Consider the following 21,909-nt stretch of genomic DNA (forward strand, 5'->3'; position numbering starts at 1 on the left):
AAGTGGTAGAGTGCTAGTCTTGAGAAAAAGAAGCTCAAGTACAGTGCCCAGATCCTGAGTTCAAGCCCCAGGACTGGCCAAAAGAAAAAAAAGCTGGAAGTATTGGTGTGGCTCAAATGGTAGAGTACTAGCTTTGATTTTTTTTTTTTTCCTGGCCTCCTCTACAAATTGAGGGTGACCTCCTTCCCTGGAGAACACCAAGTATTTGCATATTTAATTACATTTCTTTTAAGGATGGAAGATCCGGAGCAAGATGGAGTCACATGTAAAGCATCCATGCCCCATGTGTCTGCAACGCCATCTCTCCCTCCACAGGGGAGGTCCATGCCCACCTACTGGCTTCCAAGGCCTACCGACCTGGAACTCCTGGTCACTCTCCTCAGATCCACGGTCCTTGTCCCCACCCCTACTGAAAAAGACCCCCACTTGGACCCTGTTTCTGCCTACTCACAGAGTCCCCATTTGGGGCCCACCAAGACAGCCTCAAGACCCCCACCTGAGCTCCCACAGTGCGGATGACAGCCAGGCCAAGGTGACATCCACCTGTCCCCCTGAAGAGCTGGCTTTCATCACACTTGATGATGCACTAGGCCCCTTCCTCCTAATTCTGCATAGTCCTGAGGCCATGCATGCTATGTTAGCTGCCTGGCAGCTAGTGCCCTTCATGCCATCCACTCGTAGCTCCATGCACGGCTCACCAGTAGCTGCCCTGGGCCTTGTCATACCAACTCTGGCTTCCACCTGCTGAACAGCACGCCTTGTACAGGGAGCAAGAATGCACTCTATTACTGATTGGTGTGTGTGGATGAGGATGTATGGCACATGCTTGCCACCACAGTGAGGCCAGCAGGGTCAGGCTGGTCACATTACCCTTCTTCCAGATGTCCCCAACTGTCCATCTTATTGTTCGTTTGTTTATTGTGCTGGTACTGGAGCTTGAACCCAAGGACTTAATCTTTCACTTGGTTTTTTTGCTCAAGGCTGGCATTCTAACACTTGGCCACAGCTTCACTTCCAGCTTTTTGGTGGTTAATTGAAGAGATAAGAATCTCTCACATTTGTCTTCCCAGGTTGGCTTTGAACCGCAGTCCTCCTATCTCAGCCTCCTGAGTAGCTAGGATTACAGGCATGAACCATCAGCATCTGCTTCCTGATTGTCCATCTTAAAATATAACCAAAACAGGGAGGAGAATGTGGCTTAGTGATAGAGTGTTTGCGTAGCATGGCTTCAGACATGGGTTCAATTCCTTAGTACCACATAAACAGAAAAAGCCGAAGTGGCTCTGTGGCTCAAGTGGTAGATTGCTATCCTTGAGCAAAAGAAGCTCGGGAGTTCAAGCCCCAGGGCTTGGACGCTGGCCAAAAAAAAAGGGGGGGGAATAATTAAATATAATCAAAACATACATGCTCAACTCTGATTAAATTTGGGAGCTTTTGTAGCCTGAAGTATTTGCAATAGGGTCATATTAAAACCCCTCTGGACCAAGTGCTGGTGGCTCATGCTTATAATCCTCACTACTCAGGAGGCTGAGATCTGTCTGAGGATCACAGTTCAAAGCCAGCCTGAGCAGGAAAGTCTGTGAGACTCTTATCTCCAATTAACTGTCAAAAAAAAAAAAAAAAAACCCAGAAGCTGATACCTACATCAAACAGGAATCTAAATGTACTCTATAAAAGTTAAATGAGGGGCTGGGAAGGTGGCTCAGTGGTAGAGCGCTTGCCTTGCATGCATGAGGCCCTGGGTTCGATTCCTCAGCACCACATATGCAAAAAGAAAAAAGCCGGAAGTGGTGCTGTAGCTCAAGTGGTAGAGCGCTAGCCTTGAGCTGAAGAGCTGAAGAACAGCGCCCAGGCCCAGAGTTCAGGCCCCACGACTGGACCCAAAAAAAAAAAAAAAAAAAGTTAAATGACACATGTACATTGACCTAATTTCTATGTATTGGATAAAAAGTTATAAAAAAAAAAAAAAACAGAAGCTGAGCTGTGGCTCAAACTGGCCTTGAGCAAAGGAGCTCAGAGACAGTACCCAACCCCTGAATTCAAGGCTCTTGACCCACAAAAAATAAAACCCTTTGGAGCTGGGCTCCAGGCTAACATCTGTAATCCTACTACTCAGGAGAGAGATTTGAGGATCGAGGTTCAAAGCCAGCCCAGGCAAGAAAGTCTGTGAGACTGTTTATCTCTAATAAACCACCAGAAAACCTGATGTGGTGCTGTGGCTCAAGCGGTAGAGCACTAGTCTTGAGCTGAAGAGCTGAGGGACAGGGCCCAGGCCCAGAGTTCAAGCCCCACAAATGAAAAGCCCTTTGGGAGCCAGGTACCCATGGCTCATACCTGTAATCATAGCTACTTAAGAGATTCTCATTTTTTGTATTTTTTTAAATTTTATTTTATTGTAAAGATGCTGTACAGAGGAGTTAGTTACATGAGAAAGGCAGTAAGTACATTTTTTGTTAAGCATTGTTTCCCCCCTTGTCAGGAGATTCTTATCTCCAATTAACTGTCAAAAAAGTCAGAAGTAGCCGGGCGCTGGTGGCTCACGCCTGTAATCCTAGCTACTCAGGAGGCTGAGATCTGAGGATCGTGGTTCAAAGCCAGCCCGGGCAGGAGAGACTGTGAGACTCCTATCTCCAATAAAACACGAGAAAACCGGAAGTGGCGCTGTAGCTCAAGTGGTAGAGTGCTCGCCTTGAGCTGAAGAGCTGAGGGACAGCGCTCAAGCCCAGAGTTCAAGCCCCACAACCGACAAAAAAAAAAAAAAAAGTCAGAAGTAGAGCTGTGGTTCAAGTGGTAGAGTGCCAGTCTCAAACAGAAAAGCTAAGGGACAGTACTCAGGCCTTAAATTCAAGCCCCAGCACATGCATACACACACACACACACACACACACACACACACACACACAATCTTGGGTCCCTAATTACCATCCTCTCTAGCGTAATTTTCCTCAAAAGTCATCACTGGGTGCTAATATCCACATCAACTCTGAGCCCTGCTTCCAGGATCCCTGTGGCCAGCCCCTCCTCCCCCCTGACTTCCACCCAAACTTGTAGGAAGTAGACTGGGGTGGTTGGGTGACTCAGGACAAGTAAGTCCATTAGCAGGTGGGGCTGCTTGGGAAAACTCAGTGGTCTAGGACATGATGTTCCCTTCTGTAATGCAGGTACCCAATTCTGGAGTGGAATTACTCCATCAAAAGGGCATGGAGCTGCAGGCCTACCTGCCTCCCTCATTTTAGTCTCCAGGGACTCTGCCAGAGGGCACACTGACTGCAATGCCCTGAAGAGGTCCAGCCACACTGGCCACAGAGGTACCTGAGCACACAGTGGCCCAGTGGCTGGAGGAGGTCAGTGAGCCTCAGCCTTAATGGGCCATGCTCAGCCCTAGAGCTCCTGAAGGAGCATGGTGTGGCCCTGGCCAAGTTGAGGCCCAAGAATCTGCTGCTGGCTGAGCCTCAGGGCTGTGCCCCGGCACTTGCTGCTGACTTTGGCTGGTATCTGTCAGTGTTTGCCAGGTGCCCATGCTCTACAGCTCAGCTGCCATACCACACCCTCAGCCACACTCTTGACTGCCAGCCTGGAGTGCCTAGCTGTCCTGCTGCCCTGCACCAGACCCTCTGCTACTCAGCCATGACAGGAACTGCAGACACTACTTTAGGGGCCAGGGCCAGAGCTGCGCTGCCAGGGTGCTTCACTAGGATGTGGCTACAGTTGCAATGCACAGTGCTGCTCATGCCCCTAGCTGAACACGCTGTCAGAAGCCAGGCACCTGGTCCAGGACTGGCTTTGCTGTGAGCACCTGACACCACCGAAGTGTCGCTGGGGCAAACCCTGGTGCTGCTGTGGACTGATCCCAAGAGCGGACACCCTTGCCCAGAGCTAATGCTGATGGCCAACATCTCCATGCTAGAGCAGTTACTTGCCCTCCAACAGAGATCAAGAGGCCAGCAGAGAGCTCAAGGATGTGCCATCTCGCCCTATAATTCCTGACCCTTCCTACACTGAGACTAATGGCCAATGCTTACAAAGAATGTGCAAAGCCCTGCAATTAAGGTGCTGGGTCTGCTACTGTCTCCATGAAGATAAACACTGTCCTTACAGGGACAGAACCTAAAGCACTGCTGGAGCCTAGATTGCCTTGTGTGCTGAGCACAGCCAGTGACTCTCCAAGATTGTATCATCCAATCCCTTGCCAAGTCTGGACTCTCAGGCATCAGACACACCCATATGCCTGGCTTTTTCTTCTTCTCCCCTTTCCAACTTGCTACACCCATCTGACCTCTTACGGTTGCTGGATTCTTCCAGTCTCCAAGGCTTTGCATAGGCTGTTCACTCTGCCTGACAGTACCAGTCCCACTAAGCAAATAAGGTGTCTCCTGGTTCCTGTCCTATTGGGTTCCTCACCTGGATTCCCTCAGCCAGCCCCCAGCTGGAAGTATGTATTCTCTACATCTGTTACTGCCAGGATTGCCCACAAGACCCTGAGCTCCCAGAGTGCAGGAACCAGCCAGGTATGACACACAATAGAAGCTTCTATTAGTATAAGGAGTCAGGCCAGGCACCGGTGTCTCATGCCTGTAATCCTTGCTACTCAGAAAAATGAAATCTGAGGATCGTGGTTCGAAGCCAGCCTGGATAGGAAGGTCTGTGGAACTCATCTCCAAATAATCACCCCAAAACGACATGGAGCTGTGGCGGAGTGGTAGAGCACTAGCCTTGAGCAAAAACAGCTCAGGGACAGCTCCCAGACCCTTAGTTCAAGCCCCATGACTGACAAAAATATTTTTTATTATATTTTTATGTGTATATAAAATGGAATAATTGAGCAGACAAGACCTACAGAGGGTGAGGTGACAGATGAAGTTTCTAGTTATCTCTCAAAGTTTCTTCTGGGACCTCAGTGGTGCCCACATGCGCACACAACCCCCTCCTATAGCAATCAGGGGTCCTAACCTCCAGGTAGGGCACCGTCTTTCTCCTGCTCAAATACATTCCTAGTGTTTTCAATACAGAGAGTTCTCCCACATATCTGCCAATTCTCTGGCCAGCTTCTACATTCAACCTAGGAGTTGGGTCAAGCCTTTATTCCCCACTCCCTGCCCTCCAGAGTATTTTATTGTGCTTTAATTCAGGGCCTGGGTGCTGTCCTTTAGCTTTTTTTGCTTAAAGCCGATACTACCACTTGAGCCACAGCTCGCTCCTCTTATGGCTTTTTTGGTTAATCAGATGAATCTCATGTCAGGACGGGCTTTCAAATACAATCCTCAGCTCTGTCTTTGTATGAATGCGTGACCACTGGTACCTGGGGACCAGTTTCTCCCACTAGAACACTTCTAATTGCCTCTACTTCATTCTGCAACCTCACCACCACATTTGCACTTCTTGAGATGTCCAGTTGTCTTCCTGTCCCCGATTGTACCCTCATCATTCAAATGGTTGAATGTTAACACCCTCACCTCAAGTGTACCTCAATGGCTGAGCTCTGCCTGGCATTCTAGTATCCTGTTTTCTAACTTTGAGGGGCATGAATCTCTGGGCAGTATTCAGATATGACCAGCAGGTGGCATTACAGCCCTACGGATTGTGACAGTTTGCTCACTTTTTTACAACCTGCCAGGAACTTGCAGGTCCTGCAGGTGGGCTGCACAACCTGAGTAACCAACCCCAACCCTCAGGCCTCCAGCATCCCCAAAGTCCAGGAGTCAGGCACAGAACTTCCCAACAAGGCCTCAGGGATGACTGGGACCCAAGAAGGGTATTGATAACCAGCCACCCAGATGGGTCAGAAAAGTACTACATTTCTACGCAAACCTACCTGGCATACGAGGTAATCAGGCTCAAGAGACTCAAACAGCCCAATCACTAGGCACCACCTTCCCAGAAGGATGACCACATGCCATGCAAACTGATGCCAAGCAATAGCTCCATGGTGACAAACACAGATCCCTCAGCCAAGCCTCCCTCATCACCCACAACACCACAAAGCAAACACAGGTGATAGAGGTGATCATTTTTATTTAGATTTTTGAGAGCAATAGAAGGGTAGATTATTTTACCTATCTTACCAAGTTAGGAGACCTACAACTTTCCAAGACTTCAAATAAGAAACACCTCCTCAAAGTACAAGGAGAATCTGAATCATCTTATACCAGCAATAAAAAAGTAAAATATAAACTTTTATTTAGAATTAAAGCAAATACTTCAGTATCACAAACACAATATTAAACTTCAAGAAATATACCGCTAATTTGGAGTGAGCGTTTATTTGCACAATCATGACATGCGGACAAAACAGGAGAGAGAAGAGTCTGAATTCCCAGCCCACCCACAGCAGGACACAATGAACTGCAGGGGGCAAGGCGGGCTCACTACTCTTCCTCTCCTGAAGACTCTCTTTCCAATGTGTAGGCCATGAAGCAAGCGTCGGGTCTCTTGGGGACAAGGGGATGCCCTGGTCTCACAATCTCAAAGCCCAAAAAGCTGAAAGTTCGGAACAAGGCGGCTGTGGGGAAAACATAAGAACCCAAAGGTCATCAGAAAAGCCCCCATGCCCAGGTCACTTGTAGAGCCAGCCCAGGGGCCTCCCTGCCCAGCTCCCCCCTCTGGTTCCCAGAACACCGGAGAAGCAGGGGTCCCAGTCACTGCCTACCTCTGTCCTCGCGGTTCTTATGGAAGCAAATGAAGACATGGTCAGCTCGGAGCTGCTCCTCAGCAAACTCGAGCAGAACTGCAAAACTAAAGCACAACCAGCAGCATCAGCACCTTGCCTGCCCTCTCCTCCCGCCCTCACACACACTACTAGCCCTGGCCCTTTACACCTATACAAAGGCACTCAGCTCTGTAGTGGGATAACCAACCTGGGCAGAGCCAGATCTGAGTAGCACCCTTGTCCCCACCTTGCCAAAAAAGGCCTGAGACATTACTCGTTTGTCCTATGGAGCAGAACTCGAAGCCCCTTCCCACAACTTAGATCTCTATTTAAATCAGAAGGCATACTCCTCATTTCAGGGTCACATGCCTGAGGATGGCCTTGCTTCTCACCTGTCCTTGCTCCCTTCGGGCAGAGGGCCGCCTGGGAGCTCGATGTAGAGACTGCTACCACTCCACACCGCTCTCCAGGTGATGTGTTTGGCCTCCGTGAGCCTGGACTGGACGCTGAGAATTCTCGTCTTGTTATTAGACGTTAGTTCCTCTGTTACATTCAGCCGATTATCCTGTGGCACAGAGCCAAACCCTGTATCAGAGATCACCCCCTCTATACAAAAAGAAAAATCCCCAAGTAAAAGGCAGAGGCCCCAATCACCCACAGAGCAGTGCTTGAGACACCCTAATTTCTGAAGCCCCTCCTGCTCGGTCCCCCAGCCCAGGGCCCAGTACTTACAGAGTAAAATAAGTTAGCTGAAAGATTGTGATCCCTCTGACTATTCCCTCGCCCACCTGGGATCTTCAGGGGTGGGTGAGGGACATCAGGAGCACCACTGAGGCCCCGGACCCAGGTTACTACAGCAATTGAGGGAGACCCTGGAACTGAGGAGACAAGATGATTAGAAGGCAGGAAAAAAGAAATCGACCCAAATTCCCCATGCTGAGGTACCCTGCCTAATTTAAGATGCCCAGCCCTGCTGGGACATGTCCCTCTCCTGGCTGCAGAAGCTACATTTAAAATTTAATGTAGCACCTCAGTACTCTCTGGCATCTACCTGGATGAGCACCTATCTCTCCACCCCAGCCCTCCTCATGCAGTCTTGTTTTTGGCTGGTCCTGCTAGCGCTCTACCACTTGAGCCACAGTGCCACTTCTGACTTTTTCTGTGTATGTGGTACTGAGGAATAGAACCCAGAACTTCAGGCATGCTAGGCAAGCACTCTACCACTAAGCCACATTCCCAGCTCCCCTCATGCAGTCTTTTTTTTTTTTTTTTTTAAGATTTATTTTTTTTTTATTACTTATTTTTCTTGGGTCCGGTCGTGGGCCTGAACTCTGGGCCTGGGTGATGTCTTTCAGCTCTTCAGCTCAAGGCTAGCACTCTACCACTTGAGCCACAGCGCCACTTCTGGCTTGTTTTCCCTGCTTATGTGGTGCTGAGGAATCGAACCCAGGGCCTCATGCATGCAAGGCAAGCGCTCTACCACTGAGCCACCTTCCCAGCCCCATAATTTTTTTTTTTTTGGGGGGGGGGTTCAGTTGTGGGCCTGAACTCTGGGCCTGGGCGCTGTCCCTCAGCTCTTCTGCTCAAGGCTAGCGCTCTACCACTTGAGCCACAGCGCCACTTCCAGCTTTCTTCCTTTTTGCTCATGTGGTGCTGGGGAATCGAACCAGGGCCTCATGCATGCAAGGCAAGCACTCTACCACTGAGCCACCTTCCCACTTCCCTCATGCAGTCTTAAATGTTGGTTTCTCCCCTCAGTTCTTCAGCTCCTCTTTTCCTTTACCCCAGCCAGATTCAGTTCCAGCTTTTTTCTAGGAAGCAGCCACAGCCTTCCGAGGTAAAGCTGATGGCCACAGACCTCAGCTGGTCGGACACACCCAGGGGCCCCGCCTGTTTTGATCGTAATACCAAAGTCTTAGGGCCCCTCCCCACCTCAGCCGCAATCTCCCGGTTGCGTCATCTCGTTGTGGCGCCCGGGGGGAGATTTTCACAATTGCGCAGCAGCAGCAGCAGCGCCAGCAGCCATTTGCTGCGCAGTGTAAACAGGCCCCAAAGTCGCCTCCATTTTGCACGGCTCCCAAGGCCTCCATCAACCCCGCTGGGACAATGGCTCAATCTCCCGTGACCAGGCTAATGGAGGCCCACCGTGGGAGCCCTGGGAGGAGGGGCCAGGACTCCAAGCCACACCAGCACCGCTGCCCACTACACCTTCGGCACCGCCGATCGCGTTAGTACCAGCCCGCTCTTCCTGGACAAGGCAGCTCCTGGTCGCCGTCTACTTGGGCGGCCGACGCAAGGTGCCCAGGGCCATCCACACCGATTGGCTCCGAAGCTTAAGAAGCAGTCGAGGCCATCGGTGCATCCTCGAAGCGCTCATGTTTCCACAACCAACACTTGTCAGCCAAGCCCGAAAAGTGCACATTCATCTCGGTCTCGCAGCCCCACTCGGGCGGTAGCAGCCGTCCCCAACTCCGATCCTGCCCTCTCTCTCCCACCCCCGCTTTCCGCGCGTGACTCCAAAGCCGACCCAATTCTACCTACCCTCTCCCTGCTAAATCAGACTGCCTGTGCTGAGAGCTCCAAATGACCCTCGAACCCCCAAATCCGACTCTCGAATTCATACCCCACTCCAAACAACTTTCTCCTCCCTCAAGTGGGGAAGAACCATGATTCCACCAAGACACCCTAAATCTGTCACTCGAGGCCCCTCCTCCAAATCAAACTCTCCATTCGGTGCCCCCGAATTTCTAAGGCTGGAAAGGTTAACCGAGTCCAGTCCCCAAATTAAAGAGTCCTCACCCTTGCGACTCCCCCAATCCTACCCACAACCCCCCGCCCTCTGAGCCAATTAACCCAAAACCCCGAAAGCGCTGCCAGGCGGGGAAGGGGCGGGGGGGGGGGGGGGAGAATCTAGGAACCGGCCCCGCCCCCACTAGGGCGAGAACCCGCGCCCAGTGCGATTGTGGCCTCGACAAAGGGGTGGATCTCGCGCTCTTAGGGCCGACCTAGCGTCTTGAGGTCAGCCCGTCGCAGACCTGCGCCGGCGGCGCTTCTGGAAGCATCCGGCGGGGGGCGGGGCGCTCACCTCTCGCTGCTGCGGCCGCCGCGGCTGTGCAGGCTGAGGAGCGGCATGATGCGGCTGGTGTGGACGGTGGCGCTAGGTTTATCCCCTTCCTTCTCTCTGGCGAAGCAGTGGCTGTTGAGGATCCGCTGCAGGGAGGATTTCACCATCCGGCCGCTGGGGGTCCGAAACCAGGAAAACCTCCGCTGCGCCTCTCCGCGCCGCCGCCGCTGCTCGCCGTTCGCAAAATGGCGCCGCCGCCACCGCCCACCTTTATAGACGCCGCTCCTAGGCCACGCCCCCTCCCACGCCGCCGCGAACGCGGCCGCACGAGGGGGCGGAGCCCTAGGGGCCACCGGAAGAACCCGGCGCGCCGTCCAGTCTCGCCGTTTGATTGGTGAATGGTGAAGGGAGACCATCAATCCATGCCATGGATTGGTCATAGCATTTGAGGTCCTGCCCCGCTGCGTCACCTTGCGGGAGTGCAGGAGGCGGGGCTACTGTGGCGCGGAGTTTGCGCCGCGTGCGTCCCGCCGTCGCCCCGCCCTCCACACCCAGGCTTGGGGGTCGGGGCGTCTTGTCAGAGCGTACCTCTTTCTTCGGGGTTATTTACCAGGCCCCCGCATCAGTTGGGTCGCTCGCCTTTCCTGCCACGTACTCTAGGGTCCCTTCACCCAGAAGAACTTGTCTCCGGGGCGGCTGACGGCGTCAAAGCGCGCTGGGTATTTGGGAGAAGAGGAGGAGGTCCCCCAGAGTGCCCATCCCCCACAGGACAAAATTATTTTCAGTAATGACCTTGTAATAATCGGTTATTATTGTGTTCTTAATTTGGCCTCTCAGTTTGAAAACAACTTGGTAATTTAAAAAAACCTCAAGGTTCATGCTACGGAAATCTAGAAAAATATTTCCTGTAAAACGTGGATATAAGCAAAAATGTTAGCGCTGGAGGTGTGGCTTAAGGGACGGAGCACTAACACCACAACTGAGGTCCTGATAAACTCAGTAGCGGCCAAATTTTATTTTTTGCCAAAGATTAAATTCACATTTGTTTTTTGTTTTCTTTTATTGTGAAAATACTGTACAGAGGGGTTACAATTCCATGGGCAAGATAATGAGTACATTATCAAGCATTGTAGCCTTCTTTGTTTCCCCTTCCTAAATTCACATTTGTGTGTGTATATAGATTATCGTCCCCCCCCCCCCCTCCACCCCAAGAAAAGTTAAAATTTAGAAACAGCCAACAACTTGTGGCTCAGGCCTATAAACCTAGCTACTCCAGAGGCTGACATCTAAGGATCAGGGTTCAAAGCCAGCCAGGGCAGGAAAATCTGTAAGACTCTCATCTCCAATTAACCAGTAAAAAGCCAAAAGTAAAGCAGTGGTTCAGGTGGTAGAGTACCAGACTTGAGGACACAAAAGTTCAGGAACAGCATCCAGGTCCTGAGTTCAAACCAACACACACACACAAATATTTTGTGTATGAACTAAATTAGATTTACCAAGCAAAGATAGCTTTTTGCAGCTAAATTTGGCAAAGCATGTCATGTGTGAACTACAATTTGGACTGAAGCAAAAATATTTTACCTCTTGGTTAAATTCAGAAATATATTTTGTTTTTAACTAGAATTTGTATTCAAGGAGCAAAGATAGAACGTCTTGCTGTTAAAAATCCAGAAACTATTTCATATGTAATCTAAATCTTGGATTTACCAAGCAGATCGATTTTACCTCACAGTAAAATAGTTTCATATTTTATGTGTGAGTTAAATAGTACTCCTTGCAGTCCTTTATTTCATGGTTTGTTTTGGTTTTAATGCTAAGGAAGGAACCCAAGATCTCGCACAGGCTATAGACATGTTTTACCAGTGAGCTACAATTCTCTTCCCTGTTTCAAATATCAGGGATAGAATCCAGGGCCTTGCATTACCTAGGCAAGCACTATAGCATTGACTACACCCCCAGTCCAATTGTATCAGACTTTTTTGAAGTCAGGCAGGGAGGTGCCTAACTATATTCACATCATTCAGGAGAATGAGTCAGGAAGATCTCAAGTTTGTAGTCAGTGTGAGCTACGTGTGTGTGTATGTGTGTCTGTTTGTCTGGTGGTAAAATGTTAACTGCTAAGTTGCAGAACACCAGTGGCCTTTGTAACACTACTCAGTCACTTAGTGACTGTCCAGCTACAGGAAGATATTTGGGGTGTTCTAGAGAAAACACCATAACTTGCAAAGGCCCCTGTCTAACCTTCAACTACATGGACTTCTTTCTCTCCCATTAAAACCTTTCACACACCCCACCCCGTGCCCCCATAAAATAGAGATTGGAGGTTAAAAGTAAAAGAAAAAAAAACTCTTTTTCCTGACTAGCTTTGAGTGAAAAGTGGTTCCTCCTACCAAATTCTGTCTCCCAAATTTGTGGTCATTAAAGTAGAATATAGCAGGTACATCTGATTCTGGTAACAGTTTGAGCAAGCCAGCCAGAAGAAACCACCCTCTACCCGATGCTCCTACCAGGAAGTGTGGTGCTCTTGGGTCCTGCCAGGAGGGAAAATAGTCAAACAGTTGCTTATGGTGGCCAAATCTATAGATATGCCAGGAGCAGTTGAGAGGAATGTTCCCTTCTTTCCTGTTCCCAGCATTAGCTACCTACAATGACTCTCTGTGTGTGTGTGTGTGTGTGTGTGTGTGAGAGAGAGAGAGAGAGAGAGAGAGAGAGAGAGAGAGAGAGAGAATGGGGCTTGAACTCAGTGCTTAGGTGCTGTCTCTGAACTTTTTTTATTCAAGGCTAGTTCTTCACTTCCAGTTTTGTTGTTGTTGCTGTTGGGTCTAATAAGAGATGAGTCCATCTCACAAACTTTCTTGCCCAGGGTTGACTTCAAACCATGATCTTCAGATCCCAGCCTCCTGAATAGTTAGGATTACAGGCATGAGCCACCAGTACCCAGCTTTACATTCTTTTTTAAACAAGGTCTCACTATGGAGCTTAGGCTGCCCTAGAGCTCTCCATCCTCCTGAGTTCGCCTGAGATCCTGCCCAGCCAGTCCTTAGAAGATGGGTAGGCACCACCATACTTGGTGCTCCTCTCACACACATCGTGTGTGTGTTTGTGTGTGTGTGTGTGTGTGTGTGCCAGTCATGGGATTTGAACTTGGGCTGGGCACTGTCCCTGAGCTTTTGTGCTCAAGGGTAGCACTCTACCACTCAAGCCACAGCTCCATGTCTGGCTTTGTTAGGTGTTCAAATAGAGATAGGAGTCTCATGGACTTTCCTGCCTGTGCTAGCTTCCATTCATGATGCTCAGATCTCAGCCTTCTGAGTAGCTAAGATTACAGGTGTGAGCCACCAGTGCCCAGCTCACCTAGCCTTTTAATGTACAAATTCTTTGAGCACCTGATCACAAAGATGCTGAAAAAAAGAGACACTGGTTCCTGCCAGCCTGGGAGAATGAAAGTACAGGAGGAATTTCCCAGGATGCACACTGCAGCCACTATTGGCTCATCCTGAAACACAGATAAGGAGATTGCCCATTGTCACAAGGCCTGTCCCATTTGCTTCGTAAATTTGCTGAGTAGACCAAAGATACTGCAGAAGGAAACTGCCTCTGGGTAAAACCTCAGTAAACAACACGTAAACTTCTAAGCTGGGCACCGGTGGCTCACACCTGTAATCCTAGTACTCAGGAGGCTGAGATCTGAGAATCATGGTTCAAAGCCAGCTCGGGCAAGGAAAGTCCGTGAGACTCTTATCTCCAATAAACCACTAGAAAACCAGAAGTGGCACTGTGGCTCAAGCGGTAGAGCATGCGCCTTGAGCTGAAGAGCGCAGGGACAGAGCCCATGCCTAGAGTTCAAGCCCCACGACCGACAAAAAGAAAAAGAAAAAAGAAAAAAAGGGAGGATATGGTGAGAGTCTGCTAAAATTGTAAACAAACTCATAAAAGAGAAAGTGCCTGAGGAGAAACTGCCATTTGATATTCCAGCTGGATTTGCATTAAATAATTATGGCATCTCAATTTACAAGTACTTAAAAATGGGGAAATTCAAGGATGGCTTGGCTATATGTCCTTTTCTTTTTTTTTCTGTTTTCTGTTTTACTTTGTTTAGTTTTTGTTTTTTCTTTTGGTGCCGGTCCTGGGGCTTGAACTCAGGACCTGGGAACTATCCCTGAGCTTTTATGATCAAGGCTAGTGTTCTACCATAGCTCCACTTCTAGCATTTTTGGTAGTTCCTACCTGGGCTGGCTTTGAACCATGATTCTCAGATCTTAGCCTCCTGAGTAGCTAGGATTACAAGCATGAACCACCAGTGCCAAGTTCTGCTGTTCCTCAGTTAGTTTTCTGTTGCATAAGACTGTTCTTCAGCTCTCTTGGTACCATGCTGCTATTCACTTTGGCTAGGATTACTGGCATGTGTTACCACACCCAATCTAAACAGATGGATTTTTACTTAAGGATTTTTTGTTTTTGTTTTTGGTCCGGACATGGGGCCTGAATTCTGGGCCTGGGCACTGTCCCTCACCTCTTCAGCTCAAGGCTAGTGCTCTACCACTTGAGCCACAGCGCCACTTCCGACTTTTTTTCTGTTTATGTGGTGCTGAGGAATCGAACCCAGGGCCTCATGCAAACAAGGCAAGCGCTCTACCACTGAGCCAACTTCCCAGCCCTACTTAAGGTTATAGCTGTTTCGAATTTTCCCACAGAGAATTTGTACTTTTTTTTTTTGTAGGTTGTGGGGCTTGAACTCTGGGCCTGGGGGTTATCCCTGCGATCTTTAACTCAAGGCAAATGCTCTACCACTTGAGCTACAGCACCACTTCCGGTTTTCTGTAGTTTTATTGGAGATAAGAGTTTCACGGACTTTCCTGCCCAAGCTGGCTTTTTTTTTTTCTTTTCTTTTTTTTTTTTTTTTTTTTTTTTTATTGTGAGAATACCATACAGAGCAGTTACAATTACATGGGCAAGATAACAAGTATATTTCTTTTTTTATTATTATTGTGAAAATACTGTACAGAGGGGTTACAATTACATGGGCAAGATAATGAGTACATTTCTTATCAAGCATTGTAGCCTCCTCCTTTTTTTTCCCTTCCCATCCATTCCCATCCTCCCCCGCCCCGCCCCCCAGCTGGCTTTGAACTTCTATCCTCAGATCTCAGCCCAGTAGCTAAGATTACAGGCGTGAGCCACCGGCACCGGCTACTTTTTTTTTTTTTTTTAATTCAGAGGATTCCTCATCCCACTTGCATGGTGTAGACAATGGATATACTTTTTTTTTTTTTTTGGGTCGGTCGTGGGACCTGAACTCTGGGCCTGGGCGCTATCCCTCAGCTCTTCAGCTCAAGGCTAGAGCTCTACCACTTGAGCCACAGCACCACTTCTGGTCGTTTCTGCTTATGTGGTGCTGAGGACTCGAACCCAGGGCCTCATGCATGCAAGGCAAGCACTCTACCACTGAGCCACCTTCCCAGTCCTGGATATACATTCTTAGATGTCTTTGTTGCCATTCAGACTGGACAACTCTGTAGATCTTATTTATATTTTGCAGTGAAGGGGATAATTCTAAGACTTTGCACAAGCACAACCTAGGGATTTCAATTCTTTTTTTCTTTCTTCCTTTCTTCTTTTATACAATGCTGAAGGTTGAACTCAAGGTCTCTCCCTCTGCTTAGCTATTTCCACTCAAGACTGGTGTTTATATTGGGTACAGTATAATAGCTACGCAGGAGGTTGACATCTGAGAATCATCATTTGAAGCCAGCCCAGGTAAGAAAATCCTTGAGCCTCTTATCTCCACTTAACCAACTCCCAAAGAGCCAGAAGTTGAGTTGTAGCTCAAGTGGTAAAGAACTAAATTTAAGCACAAAAGCTCAGGGACAGTGCCTAGGATTTTAAGTTCAAGCCTGAGGACCACCAAATATAAATAAATGGCTGGTGCTTTACCATTTGAGCCACACTTCCACTTCTGGTTTTTTGGTGGTTAATTGGGATAAGAGGCTTATGGACTTTTCTGCCCAGGCTGGTTTTGAACTTCAATCCTCACATCTCTGCCTCCTGAGTAGTTGGGATTACAGGCATGAGCCACTGGCACCTGGCTCCAAATCTATTTTCTAATCTCTGAATATCTCCCCACAGCCAAAAGAAGGGTAAGGCTGGGCCATGTGTCCAGCATGCAGATTTGGCTCCCTACTGTGTTATCAGACTCAGGCCAGAAAGTGAGTAAAGCCACAAGTGACCCTTGCACAGTATGAGTGAGACTGTCCAGCCTTGCAGTCCACACAGAGCTGGTCCCAAAAGCATTCCTCACTGCCAGGCCAGGCCCAAGAATGATATTTAGCTGACACCAGGCTTGTCCTGCCATTTGAAGTCACAGACGTGTCCAGAGGGAACTCAGTGGGGAAATCTGTTTCTTTCTTGGCAGATCTTTGGAAATTGCTGGCCAAAGCAGACTTTAATTTGGAAACACTGTGGGTAGAAAGAAAAAAATGTAACTGGGTAAAAAAAAAAAAAAAAAAAGTAGAGAGCTAGACACTGGTGGCTCACACCTGTAATCCTGGCTACTCAAGAGGCTGAGATCTGAGGATTGCAATTCAAAGCCAGCTGGGGAAAGGAACATCTCTGAGACTCTTACCTTCAATTAACCACCAAAGAAGTCAGAAGTGGAGCTGTGGTTCAAGTGGTAGAGTGCTAGCCTTGAGAAAAAGAAGCTCAGGGACAATCCATAGGCCCTGAGTTCAAGCCCCTCCTCCCCCCAAAAAAGGATTCATAGAGTGTGATTGGATGAATAAAATCACTCAACATTTGTGAATATGTCACCTTCCATGGCAGATGGGACCGTGAAGATGGGATCAAGCTAAAAAACCCAAGCTGGGCCCATTATCCCCACTGCATAAGAGAGAGGCAGAGCCAGTGACTCATGGCTATAATCCCAGCTACTCAGGAGGCTGAGGGGTGAGGATCAAAGCTCAAATACAACCTAAACATGAAAGTCTGTAGCGCTCTAGTCTTGAGCAAAAACAAACAACAAACAACAAAAAAACACCTCAGGGACAGCACCTAGCCCAGTACGTACAAGCATGCGCGTCACGTGCACACACACACACACACACACACACACACACACACACAATTTTAAGCTGTTATTCCAGCTGTACAAGAGGCTGAGGTTGGAGAATCATATTCCTAGACCAGAGGAAATTTCCAGTTCTATTATATCAAGGAATCATCTCTCCTAGCCACTGCACACTGTCGACAAAAATACTAATACAAATACAACCCATGGCTACATGACTTTCTGTGTTTTGGGGGGGTTGGGGGACCGGTTGTGGGGCTTGAACTCTGAGCCTGGGTGCTGTCCCTTAGCTCTTCAGTTCAAGATGAGCACTCTACCACTTGAGCGAAAGCGCCACTTCCAGTTTTCTGGTAGTTAATTGGAGATAAGAATCTCACGGACTTTCCTGCCCAGGCTGGCTTTGAACTGTGATCCTCAGATCTCAGCCTCCTGAGTAGCTAAGACTACAGGTGTGAGCCACCAGTGCCCAGCGCTTTTTGTGTTTTCTGTTTTCTGTGTATTGTGCTGTGGTATAGAGCAAACACTTACCCTATCTGAAAAATAAACTGAAGTAAAAAGAGCTAAGAGTGTGGCTCAGGTGTTAGAGAGTCTGCCTGGTAAGAGTGAGGTACCAGTACTAGTTCAAACTCCAGGGCTGGGAAGGTGGTTCAGTGGTAGAGTGCTTGCCTTGCATGCCTGAGGCCCTGGGTTCGATTCCTCAGCACCACATGTAGCAAAAAGAAAAAAGCTGGAAGTGGCGCTGTGGCTCAGGTGGTAGGTAGAGCGCTAGCCTTGAGCTGAAGAGCTGAGGGACAGCACCCAGGCCCAGAGTTCAGGCCTCACGACCAGACCCCCCCCCCCAAAACAAACAAAAAAAAAAACTCCAGTATTCCAAAAACTAAACAATAACAAAAAATACATACACACACACTTACACATACAACACACACAGTATATATGTGCATGATACAACAGTAAAAACAAAACTTTTTTTTAATAGATAAGAATAAAGCCAGAGCCGGGTGCCAGTGGCTCATGCCTGTAATCTTAGCTACTCAGGAGGCTGAGATCTCAGGATCGCAGTTCAAAGCCAGCCTGGGCAAGAAAGCCCGTGAGACTCTAATCTCCAATAAACCACCAGAAAACCGGAAGTGGCGTTGTGGCTCAAGTGGTAGAGCATTAGCCTTGAGCTGAAGAGCTGAGGGACAGTGCCCAGGCCCAGAGTTCAAGCCCCTTGACCAAAAAAAAAAAAAGAATAAAGCCGGGTGCCAGTGACTCACACCTGTAATCCTAGCTACTCAGGAGGCTGAGATCCAATGATCACAGTTCAAAGCCAGCTGGGGCAGGGAAGTTCATGAGACTTTTATCTCCAATGAAACACCAAAAACCTGGAAGTAGAGCTGTGGCTCAGGTGACAGCACTACCCTTGAGTGAAGAAAGGTCAGGGACAGTGTCCAGACCCTGAGTTTCAAGCCCCAGGATCAATACAAAGACAGAAGAGGCAGGGATTGGGGGGGGGGGGAAGCGCGGGGGGGGGGGGTGCTCAGGCCTGTAATCAGAAGTAGAGCTGTGGCTCAAGTGGTAGAGCATTAGCCTTGAGCTGAAGAGCTCAGGGACAGCACCCAGTCCCTGAGTTCAAGCCCCCATGACCACCAACAACAACCAGAAAAAAAAAAAAAAAGAGGGAGGGAGAAAAGAAGGAAGGCAGGGAGGGAGGGAAGGAAGGAGGGAAGAAGGGGGAACTAAGAGACTTTGTCATTACTCCACCACGTGGTTTTCAAGCCTGGCTGTTTCTGGTAAAGCCAGAAGGCCCTAAATGTTTTGGAGTAAACCACATGGAAAAGAAGAAAATACCAGAGGCCAACGATCCTGGCACAGCCAGCAGCTGCCAGGAGTAGTGTGAACAGCCAAGGTTGGGCCATACACGCACAGCCATGTCTGCTGTGGGGTGATAAAGTGTGGGGCTCCAAATCCTGTTGGCAAGCTGCCTAGTCACAAGGCTAAGAACACTCTGGTGACCAGAAGAACTGCCGCCCATGATGAGCAAGCCCATCTCGGGACAGTGTTGGTTCTCACGTTATTGGACCTGTTTGTTGTATGCCTGTATTACAAAGTTCTCAAATTTGAATTTTGCAGTCTTTCCAAGGTTTGGACTAAAAGAAGACGGGGAAAAAAGGCCTTGCCTCAAGTTAAATGTCTGGAAATAACTGCTCTGAGCATTCTTGCATTTCCTGCCTCACATGACCATGACTCTAGAATCACAAGGTTTTACCTCTCTGTGTATGTGTCTGTGTCTCTGTGTATGTGTCTCTCTGACTCTGTATCTCTGTCTGTCTGTCTCTGTCTCTGTCCTGGAGCTTGAATTCAAGATCTGGGTGCTGTCCCTGAGCTTTAAAAAGAAAATAAAACTCAAGGCTGGCACTGTTAGGATCCTTCACAACCCAGTAGATCATGTGGAGGCAGGTTGGCCCAGAAGAAAGATTATTATAAGGTTTATTAGAGGGACCATATCTCCCCAGGAGAGGGAGCAATAAGGCATCTGCTCCCATCCAGGTGGGTAGCTCAGGGGCAAGTTGCATGCTGAGGTAGGTCTGGGCAGAGAAAGGGAGTGGCCAGCTATCTGGTGGGGGAACTCTAGGGCAGGGAGGAGCTCAGGTCTGCAAAGAGCTGTGGTCTGGAGGTGGGGGATAATGCTATCAAGCACTCTACCACCTGAGTCACACCACTTTCACTTTCAGCGTTTTGGTGGTTAATTTGATAGGAGTCTCACGGACTTTCCTGGCTGGGCTGTTTTGGGTCTCAATCTTCAATCCTCAGATCTCAGCCTTCTGAGTAGCTAGGATGATAGGTGTGAACGACCCATACCCAGCTTATCCTTTTTTTTTTTTTTTTCTGGTCCTGGGACTTGAACTCAGGGCCTAGGCACTGTTCTTGAGCCTCTCTGTGCTCAAGACAAGTGCTCTACCACTTGAGCCACAGCACTACTTCAAGCCTTTTCTGTTTATGTGGTACTGAGGAATCGAACCAGGGCTTCATGCATGCTAGGCAAGCACTCTAACACTAAGCCACATTCCCAGCCCCCTTATCCTCATCTTTATACATTATATTTCCTAAATAGAAGACTAGCAAGAGCTAGTTTTAGGCAAGTGCTCTACCTCTGAGCCACCTTCCCAGCCCAAGTGCTAGTTTTAATAGCCTAAGCTAGGCACCGGTGGCTCATACCTGTAATACCGGCTATTCAGGAGGCTGAGATTTGAGGATTATGGTTTGAAACCAGCCCAGACAGATGAATCTTAGAGATCCTTATCTCCAGTTAACCAGCAAAAAAAAAAAAAAAAAATCCAGCCGGGCGCTGGTGGCTCACGCCTGTAATCCTAGCTACTCAGGAGGCTGAGATCTGAGGATCGCAGTTCAAAGCCAGCCCGGGCAGGAGAGACCGTGAGACTCTTATCTCCAATAAACCACCAGAAAACCGGAAGTGGCGCTGTGGCTCAAGTGGTAGAGCGCTCGCCTTGAGCTGAAGACTGAGGGACAAGCGCCCAGGTCCAGAGTTCAAGCCCCACGGCCGACAAAAAAAAAAAAAAAAAAAAAAATCCAGAAATGGAAGTGTGGCTCAAGTGGCAGAGTGTCAGCCTTGAGTGAAAAAGCCAAGTGAGAGTGCAAGGCCCTGAGTTCAAGTCCCAGTATTGGAAAGGAAGAAAGGGGGGCAGGGAATGGAGGAAGGGACAGAGGGGGAAGGGAGAAGGGAAGGAAGGAAAGAAGGAAGGAAGGAAGGAAGGAAGGAAGGAAGGAAGGAAGGAAGGACTGATTCCATGTCATAAGTAGCTATCCCCAAATATTGAAGTCAGGAGTCAAGTATTCATGCTCACAGATGCACAATTCCCAACAGGCAAAAGGTGGGAAAAGGTACAGGTATCCATGAAGAGATGAGTGGATGTTCCATCCACACTCTGGAACATCACTCAGCCACGAACAGTAAGGAAATTCTAATAGGTAAGGAGTGCAGCTCAGTGAGTGGTAGAGCACTTTCCTGGAATGCACAAGACTCTGTTCATATGCAGCACCACAAAACCAAGCAACATCAAAGAAAAAAATCAACAGATCAGAGGAAATTTCCAACTCTATTATAATCTCAAGGGACCACCATCTAGCCACTGCTCACTGTTGACAAAAATACTAGTACATCCCATGGCTACATGGCTCTTTGAGTGTGGTGCTGTGGGACAAAGCAAGCACTTATCGATCATGAAAAACCCTGAGTTTATCCCCAACATAATAAAAAGAGCAAAATAAGTTAGAGGCAGGAGCCACTAGTTTATGACTGTAATCCTTGTTACTCAGGAGGCTGAAATCTGAGGTTCTTCATTCAAAGATAGCCTGGGGAGGAAAGTCCATGAGACTTTTATCTTCAATTAACCACCAAAGATCCAGAAATAGAGCCGTGGCTCAAGTGGTAGAGTGCTAGCCTGGGAGCACAAAAACTCAAGGACAGTGCCCAACAGGTTTCAAGCCCCAGAATCAACACACACACACACAATTAGTAGGCCATTATACCCGTAATCCAAGATATTTGGGGGAAGTAGGAGATTAGGGAGGATTTAGCCAGGTGCTGGTGGCTCACGCCTATAATCCTAGCTATTCAGGAGGCTGAGATTTGAGGATCCCGGTTCAAAGCCAGCCTAGGCAGCAAAGGCCATGAGACTTATCCCCAATAAAACCACTAGAAGGGCTGGGAAGGTGGCTCAGTGGTACAGCGCTTGCCTTGCATGCCTGAGGCCCTGGGTTCGATTCCTCAGCACCACATAAGCCAAAAGAAAAAAGCCGGAAGTGGCGCTGTGGCTCAAGTGGTAGAGCGCTAGCCTTGAGCTGAAGAGCTGAGGGACAGCGCCCAGGCCCAGAGTTCAGGCCCCACGACTGGACCCAAAAAAAAAAAAAAAAAAAAAGCTAAAACCACTAGAATACTGGCACACACACACACACACACACACACAGCTAAAGGTTTGCTAGTCAAATCACAAAGAGAAGAAACTCCTGTGGTACTGCATTACCAGGCTCAGAGGCAGTGTCCCTTTAGTAGCCTGCCCAATGGACAAGGGGAAGAAGGGGTCACTCCTTGGTCAGTTCCCTGTCCTGCTCCAGTTGTAGGGGAGAGTGACC

The 21,909-nt window shown here is 48.7% G+C and overlaps 1 protein-coding gene across 1 annotated transcript; it reads right to left on the reverse strand.

Moving 5' to 3' along the window:
- Positions 1-5,995: 5,995 nt before the first annotated feature.
- Positions 5,996-9,972, reverse strand: Oaz1 (ornithine decarboxylase antizyme 1). The gene is given in 6 exon segments (XM_042697132.1): positions 5,996-6,499; positions 6,647-6,732; positions 7,039-7,211; positions 7,379-7,465; positions 7,467-7,524; positions 9,732-9,972. Coding segments are annotated over 6 exon segments (684 nt in total). The 5' UTR covers positions 9,878-9,972; the 3' UTR covers positions 5,996-6,365.
- Positions 9,973-21,909: the final 11,937 nt, after the last annotated feature.

The sequence above is a fragment of the Dipodomys spectabilis genome, unplaced genomic scaffold (assembly GCF_019054845.1).
Source record: "Dipodomys spectabilis isolate Male_0828 unplaced genomic scaffold, ASM1905484v1 ptg000215l, whole genome shotgun sequence".
In the NCBI taxonomy this organism is placed as follows: domain Eukaryota; kingdom Metazoa; phylum Chordata; class Mammalia; order Rodentia; family Heteromyidae; genus Dipodomys; species Dipodomys spectabilis.